At 38.3% G+C, this 9,109-nt stretch overlaps 1 protein-coding gene across 1 annotated transcript in view; it reads left to right on the forward strand.

Moving 5' to 3' along the window:
• The window catches only part of TRABD2B (TraB domain containing 2B), a 212,549-nt gene that overhangs the window by 193,106 nt on the left and 10,334 nt on the right, over nt 1-9,109 (forward strand). Inside the window, 2 exon segments of the mRNA XM_029283451.1 lie at nt 5,182-5,276; nt 7,239-7,267. Of these exon segments, the coding sequence (XP_029139284.1) occupies nt 5,182-5,276; nt 7,239-7,267 (124 nt within the window).

The raw sequence follows: 9,109 nt of genomic DNA on the forward strand, positions 1-9,109 counted from the left end.
ACTAATTTCTCCCTCCTCCCTCACCCCCCCACCCTCTCCCCCCACCCTTTCTACATCGCAACCCCCAGACATGGCTGGTCCTGACCTAAGGGGAACCTCCCCCCTCCCACCCACCCTGGTTCCCCCTAAAAATTTATTAAAACACCCCTGTAAAAAAGCTCTCAAATTAAATAATTTAGATAATTTTTTGCTAGTGACCACTGCATGCCACCTCTCAGGGTTCCACACCCCATCCTCGAGGCCCTGGAGATGTTACAGGGCCAGGCCTGCGCGAGGGGTGAGTCGCGCAGGGCCAGCAGGACCGTCTTAGTGTACATAAGTCCGATCAAAGGGAGTCCATGGCGTAGAGGGGGAGGATGATTTAATACCCCTCAGATCTTCCAAACCAAAGCCGAAAGGAGACAGGAAACAGTCAGTCATTAGCAGAGTATCAATCTCTATCATCAGTCTTACTTACTGATACCTCTCTGAAATGATATGATTGCATGGAGTGTTGAATTACTCACATTATTGTGAATTTCCCTGCAGAATTGACATGGATTTAAAAACCCCACACACCCCCAAAATCATATACCAGTGATGGCGAACCTTTTAGAGACCGAGTGCCCAAACTGCAACCCAAAACCCACTTATTTATTGCCGGGTGCCAGGTGGGCGTGGCCGTGGTAGTCATGCCAGACTGGGTGTGCGTGGTCACCTCAATGTTGTTTGTGGGGAGGGATGCCTGTGGGGGATGGGCAGGGTTGGGGGAGATCCAGGGGGTCTCTGGCAGGTGGGGCAGTGGGCAGGAGGCTCGTCCTGCGGGGTTAGGCAAGGCAAGGCGGGGCAGGGCAGGGGTGCCATTGCTACAGGGCATGGCGGGGCAGGGGCCAGGGCGGCTGCTGCCTGACACCATCGGCCCCCGCACACAGAGACCAGCAAGCACATGGGAGCCAACAATGTCCGTCAGCAGCCACAGCTTGCCAACCTCTCAACCGGCGCACTCTGGGGCTCCGCAGCCCGCTGCCAGCAGTTCAGAGAAGCATAGATGCAGTGGGTCGTGCCCGGGAAAAGGAGAGCATGCAAGGCCAGGAGGTATGGGACAGGAGGGAGGGAAACCAGCCATGCTGGGATGCATCCGGCCATGTGGGACCTCGGCGAGTTAGCGGGCGGCTGGTTGAAGAGGGACGGTTGCCATCTCCGGGGCATGGCGCGCGTGCCCACAGAGAGGGCTCTGAGTGCCGCCTCTGGCACGCGGGCCATAGGTTCACCACCACTGTCATATACTATACAAAGCAAGCCAGTGGATAAATCTGTCTTTCATCTGTCTGATAGAAATGTTGCATTTGCAAAAATTGGTAGAATAGTAATAACATTGAGGGAGCCTACGTATCTTACTGTTTTTGCTGTTTTCATTGAAAGGCCTTTGTAATGAGTAATGCAAGTATGAATGCAAGTTTATAGTAATGACTATTTGCATAATATTTACACAAAGAGAGAGCGCAAATGAATGAGCACAATAGCTTACAATAAACACTGACAATTTGGTACTTTTCAGATGTCTTGGACTTTATTCCCTATTAGTTCCAGACTATGGTCAATACAAATATAAGTTTCTAAAGATCCAATTCCATTCAAAAGTCATTTAATTACACCATACCATGGCTAAATTATATCATAAGAAAAAGAAATATTATGAGTCCTTTCAGATGGGTGGTTCATCAGTCACAAATTTTTGCAGTCACTGCAAAAATGTTAACTTTTAAAATGTTAAGACTTCTTTTTCTCAGCAGTGGAGAATTGTATAAGCAGAGGAATTGTGCAATAAGCTGGGCTTGAGTTATGCATGTTTCTTAATTAAATCGTGTAAACATATCAAAATGTCCTGATAAGCAGCCTAGAGCAGTGTTTCTCAACCTTGACAATTTTAAGGCATGTGGACTTCAACTCCCAGAATTCCACAGCCAGCAATGCTGGCTGTGGAATTCTGGGAGTTGAAGTCCACATGCCTTAAATTTGTCAAGGTTGAGAAACACTGGCCTAGAGCATACACAGTAATATTATGATATCTTTCAGTTAGATGGATATCTCAGCCAATTATATGTGACCTTTCTAAAAATGCAAAACTTGAAGAAGGAACCAAAAAGTGCCAGTAACTATTTTCTACAGAACTTGCTTCTTTCTATTTTATTCCACTTGCTTAAGCTGGTCTGCAGTAAATATGTAGCTGTGCTAATTGTTGGAATCTAATGATTGAGACCAACAGGAGCCAGGAATATAGACTCTGCAAAATAAAGAAGCTAAATGCTTGAACACATCTGATTTGTTTTGAGGAAAACAATTGGCCCTTCTTGTATGGGTCCTTTACTGATTAATTTTGCAGAAAATGGCTTTGCTAGAATTGTGCATGGGAACAGTTTGACTTTCAGTTGTATGCAGATAATAACTTGGCAAGGTTGAGAAGGTTTTATTTCTCTCTCTCTCTCTCTCTTCCTTTTATAGAGTTTCAAAGACATTATTGGTGGAGGCCTTTTGTAAATGAATTATCTGTTCCTCTTTTGAATAACTTTACTCTTTAATTCCCTGCGTCTGTGAATATGTAGCAAGCAAGCAAAGAAGCAAAGACATTTGGAGAGAATCTCCAGAGTCAGATAAAATATAAAACATTTTTTTCAAAGCATCCTTCTTGCCTCTACCACACGCATATTTATATGAGCTCAGATAAATACATTCATCTGAAGTGTTCACCAGGCACAATCAACAACACTGTAGGGTTGTTTGAGGGGTGGGGACTGCCATGTAGTAAGATGAATATATCACCTGAATAGCATCTTCGTGAATGAGAAACTCTGGTTTATTGAATTATTTTCCATAATAGTCCTATTTTTTTTCAACTGTTGTATCAAAGTAAAGAACATTTGTATTGTTGTATTTAACTTGATCCATTGTGGAATGTTAATAACTTTTGACTTGATTCTAGTGATTTTTAACTTGATTGTAGTGGTTATTAATGTCTGCTGTAACATTGTACCCGATTTGGGAAGTAGTAACTGATTCCATGTCCTGAAAGTAATTCAAGTTGGATTATGAAGTGAGAAATGATAACGATGCTGGAAATCATACTTAAGATTGATAGAATGAATGAGACACACAAAGAATATCAGATGCACAATATGATGAACAGGTGCTATTAAACTCACATCTTCTTTTTGGGTGGCCCTTAGATATCTTGTTGGTAACTGATAAGAAAAATGTGGGATGATCTAATCTTTTTAGTTGTTGTTCTTAGCTGCTATGGTAAGGCAGGACCTGGGGCAAATGTGCAGGGTTTTCCTTAGCAAAGCAAGCAAGAAATGGGTATCTACATTACACTTAACATAGAAACCTATCTAATTACACCATTGTGCTTCACAGAACATATTCTTACAGAGAATTTAGATTTGTATATTAGCAATCCAGTTACTTTTGGGGTATACCAGTAACTGACAATTGTATCATTCCCCAAATATCTGAAATATATCATAGAGAGAATGTTGTAAGTTGAAGCAGACGAAATACTATCAAGAGCAAGAGTACATATTGACACTTTCCAGCATATAAATATACTGCTGAGGTCAATTTTCAAAATGCTTCTTTAATAAAAAAAAAACCTATCAATATCAGTTCCCATTTGTGATTGCTGAGATTATTAATATATCTTTATGGCACTCTCCTAGAGAACTTGGATATGGTTCTGATAGAAAATTGGACTCTCCTGTGGTTTGCCTTTCATCATATATGGGTTCTGTGCTTTTACTTCAGATGCAATTTTAAAGTCCCCTTTTGAAATTCAGTTGTTACGTTAAATCATGCTCTTTTCCTCCCCTTTTCCCACTTTTGGCCATTGATGTAATATAGAGATATAAAACAGAAATATGACCTATTTCAGAAGTAAAAAAATCTCAGTTGGAGTAAGTAATTTTCTTCATTCAGCAGCAATTTTAAAAGCAAAATGCAAATAATTGATTGCTTGTTAGGCCCCTGAGGTTCATTCTTTCATACTGCAAGAAAAGGCAAGGAGCAAATAATCCCCTAATATTTTTATAGAACTGTTTCTTATGAATCAATAAATGCCTTAATAAAAAAAAAAGAAATGTATTTTCTTGGAAGGAGATTTAAACTCAGTCTTATAAATTAGCCTCCGTAATTAGACCTAAACATTAAGCCCAGCTATAAAAGTTGTTTTGAAGGAAGATTGTGTAGGGAGCTTAAAAAGTTGGTTTTATGTAATTTTGTGTACAGTATGTGAATGTGCTATTTAAGATCTTTTATTATACAGATAGTAAAGAATAATCTAGTTGGTGATTGGTGTGAGATGTATAGAAATGATCGTGGGATTATTCCACCTTGAGCCGTTTGGGAGGAGGATAAAAAAAGCCTCCCACCTCACACTAATGACATGAAACACAGAAGCTGATGCAGTGAATGTAAATCAAATAACTTATATATAACTGTATTTTCCCTGCCCTAAAAAAAATTATGAAGTTGAACGAGAATGCATTTTCATTACATGTACCTAGCTTAGGTACATTGAGACAACTGAAGATTCAGCACTGTATATGCCAAAGTGCATTGCCCATGTGTTTCAAAAAGTTTCTACATGAAACAATCTAGAACCTTCCTTTCCCAATTTTTGAGAAAAAGGAATATTTGCAAGTCGCAGTCGGAATGCTTGACATCAAGAACTTTTCAATATAGTGATTCCAATCCCCACACAATGAACTAGGAAATAGGGAAATAAATAAGAGAATCAAAATGTAGAATGGAATGGGGTGGAATGGGATGGGATGGGGTGGGGTGGGGTGGGGTGGAGTGGAATGGAATGGAATGGAATGGAATAGAATAGAATAGAATAGAATAGAATAGAATAGAATAGAATAGAATAGAATAGAATAGAATAGAATGAGTTGGAGGGGTCCTTGGAGGTTTTCTAGTCCAACCCCCTGCTCAGGTAGGAAACCCTATACCATTTCAGACAAAATTGTTCGATTGGTATTTTTGCTTTATCCACTCCAATACTTTTAGATGTCTTTGTCTATAAATCCAACAATAAATAAAATCCTTATTTTAGAAAAGAATGACTAATCTCAAATTAGGGCATAATTGAGGATGTGCTTCATCGGCTTTTCAAATGACTTCCTGTTATTACTGTTCATCGATTAGGTCATTTCCTGGGCAATAACACTGTTATTGATGTGTTGAGACAAGCAGGATTTGAAGTGGAGCACATACCTGCAGGACAACCAGTAGAAAAGTAAGTTTGATTTCCCTTCACTGATACTTTTTCATACGCTGATCTAACACTTTATTAACACTGTAATAAAGGTATATGATCTGACTTCTCCTTTTCATGTCAATAAGCAACTTTAATTGGCTAGAACTAGCATGAGCAGAAAAATTGTTGTTGTTTTTAATAAGCCATTGACCGTAAATATATAGCTTACTATATGAATAAATGTTTTGTTGATGGTTTTATTCTTGTCTTCTTCTCTAAACAAGTTGGTTAATGCAGCTTAGGTCTTTCCCTCTTAAATGCAATCTCAATATAATAATAGATGTATATAATCTTAAAATATAAAGCCCACCTTCAAAATGTTCAAAATGCCTGAATGAAAAGATTGTCAGATCAAATGCAAATTCCAAAGAATGTAGCTCATTGTTTGGGGCTCTCACAGAAAATTTTCTTTCACATGCTTGATAAGCTGGCCTTTTAAAATGAGGGCATTTTGAAAAAGTCCTTATCCTAAGGACTTAATATTTAAACAGCTGCATAAAGAAGAGCACACAGATAGTAAAGCCTAGTTTAAAGATTGTAAATTGCACTTGGAAAATAATTGACAAAATATGGAATAGTGACATGACAATAGCACCTTTCCAAATGGATCAGCGCTATAAACAATGATTTGTTTTGTTTTGTTTTCCCCAATATGGAAATAAATCTATAGGAGTAATGCTACATTAAAATACAAGGACAATGCCAGCTAAAAATTATAGGACATCTTACATTCCATGTTCAATTTCGTAGAAACTGTAGCAAAGATATCAAAAGAAAGAGATTTTTAAATTTCCATATTCAGTTTTGATTTCCATATTCTTGTCTGCTCTGACTGCAAGGGTAGCATTTGATAGACAAAAAGAATATAAGCATGAAGTCAACTTACACATTTATCTCAAATTAGTTTTCTCAGTGCCAAGTTCTTTTGAGTACAGATTGTGTTGAAATCTAAATATATATGGTTGATTGTAGAGGTGATAATAACCCAATCCAAGTGACAATTCAGTTTAAACCTCAGCACACCTGATTGTGCACAATACTTTATGCTATAAAATAATATATTCATTTTATTACCATTTATGATTTGCTACATTATTTTCTCCATAGCATTAATTAGCTCTCCATTAATAAATAAAAAAGCTGACCAGTTATAACACTGACATAAAATATGTTTAAAAATATGAAAGGAATAGTAAAATAATGAAATATGAAGCAGCATAGCATCTAAACAGCAGAAAATTAAAAAGTAGCTGGACAGATTTGAGAGATTACAGAAGAATTTTAATTGTTAAAACAAACTAGAGTTGTGGAAATAAAATGGTGCTTATCTGATTTTAAAGCTAGAGTCAAGGGAACATCTTTAAATTGCAGTCTACACTTGGTTGCATGCCAGCACTTCATCTGGAAAGAGCATCCAAGGACTTCTAAAGCTTCCAGATTTTCAAGACAAGTTAGGAACAACCTGGTATTAAGCAGTGAAAGGCCTAAAGATCAAAGCCAATTATTTTGACTTGAGTCCAAAGGACTGGGAATCACTGATGATATTGAAGCAATGGCATATGTTTATACTCAGGTAGCCCTCAACTTATCACCATTCACTTAGTGACCGTTCAAAATTACTGACACTGAAGAAATGACTTATGACTTGTTTTTCACACTTATGACCATTGACCATTGATCAAAATTCAGATGCTGGGCAACTGGTTCATATTTATGACAGTTGCAATGTCACGTGATTACCTGTTTCTACCTTCTCACAATGCTCACTGAACAACCGTCTTGCTTAGCAACAGAAATTTTGGACTTAATTATGGTCGTAAGTCAAGGACAGTTCCAGCTAACGTTTAAACCAATTAAACTTTCTAGGCCAGTTTTAAAAGCAGTTCAGTGTATACATGTACTTCAGGAGTCCAGCTACTGTAGCTGTTGTAGTAAGTTTTCAGAGAATGTCAGTCCCTCAAAAAGATTCCAATAAAGTAGATTGGAATTGGTTTACACTGTTTTCTTTCACACCGCACTTGTGCCTTCTAGATGGAACACTTCAGTCTTCACTGATGTTCCTCTGAAACAAAGTGATGCTACACTTTGTACTATCCCAAGTAGTTACAGAGCTTTCAAGCGGTATCATGCGCCTCTCGAGAATGCCAGCTTATCTACAGAAGTCTGTAACTTGTTTGTATTCACTCCTATCTGTCCTACACTCTTTCCACCCCCACCCCCACCACCTCAATATAGTAAGCTCATCAGTCTAGGAAACTTCACATTTACTTAAAGGGTTTCCAAAGCTAATCTGTTTAAACTGAACCGCAATGATTCAGAACGTATTTAAATCATTTTAACTAATCACGAAAGCTACTGAAACCCACAATTCACTAGTTCTAATTTTCTGTCTTTACCTTTACCTTTGGCTGGATTCATATGCGGTATTATGCCATATTTCTTTTAAATGAGATTTGTAATTTAAACATTAGCCACCAATCCGGCCAATGTGATTTAGCCAACATTCCATGGCTAAAAATTCTAGGTTTATCATTATATCTGAATGGTAAACCACTGTCTACAGAGATTTTTTTCAGACTCAGAGCAGATGTTTGATTCAATATGTGACCTACTGTAATAAAACCAAATGACACCCAATAGCACTGATAGTTTGGGCACTGGGTGGATAATGTGGGTGAAAACAGCTTAAAATACTTGGGGAGTATTGCCTCAAGTAATAGGTTTTGGACAAAGAGGTTCTGTGTGATTTTTAATACGTAGACTGATAGTTGTGCCTTTTAAAACAAGGGCAAATGCAGTCCTGATCATTTGACCAATATTATTTTGAACCCTACAGTGAGTTCAGAAGGAGTACAATAGAACTGAGGTAGTATATTTGGATTGGCTGGTTCTAGTCAAACAAGAACATAGCTATTTGTTTGTACCATCTGTAGTTTTTAAATTCTCCACAAGGCAAGACCAACATAGAAATTATTTCAGTAGTCTGGATTGGATGAAAATAATACACATATTACTCAGAATGTCAGGTCAGTTAGGGAAAATTTCTAAAGCCATGCCTGCTGCTAATGTAACTTTTTCTTTCAGTGACAAAGCTGAATGTAGGGAAGCTCCAAAGTGAGAACTTGGGGTTTTGTATTGAAGAAATAGCCCTTTCTAGAACTGGTTGCATGGTGGCCAGACTATTTTACAACCAAAGCATTTACACTTTGTCAGACTGAAAAAGTATAACTTACTGGTGACAGCATAGTTTCAATTTGTGGATCATTTATATACATTTTTATAGCCACCCAGTCAGTACACAGCTCAAGATGGCCTCCAGCATCAACTAACAGTAGTGAATTTCATACCAACCACATAATAGAAAAACATGAATAAACCAAAACTGAAACATATGCACACAAAGTGCCAAGACAAACACATCCAGTGGATCCTACCACACCCAGACTCAATGCTTGGGAGGGGGGGAACAGATTTGTAATGCCTTCTAAAAGCCAGGCAAGAGTGGGGCCCAGCCGGAACTGAGGGACAATGCTGTTCCAAGGATAGAGTAATAATAGTGAAAGTACATCGCATGATATTGCCTAAGTGACAGGATTCAGAGCATGCCAGCTCTCTTAGATCTTACTGAACATGCAGAAATGATTGAAGACAGAGAGTCCCACAATATTCAGAGGATGGATGGATAGATAGATAGATAGATAGATAGATAGATAGATAGATAGATAGATAGATAGATAGATAGATGGATGGATGGATGGATGGATGGATGGATGGATGGATGGATGGATGGATGGATGGATGGATGGATGGATGGAT

This window comes from Protobothrops mucrosquamatus, unplaced genomic scaffold (genome assembly GCF_001527695.2).
Source record: "Protobothrops mucrosquamatus isolate PMUCROS unplaced genomic scaffold, P.Mucros_1.0 scaffold95, whole genome shotgun sequence".
Classification (NCBI taxonomy): domain Eukaryota; kingdom Metazoa; phylum Chordata; class Lepidosauria; order Squamata; family Viperidae; genus Protobothrops; species Protobothrops mucrosquamatus.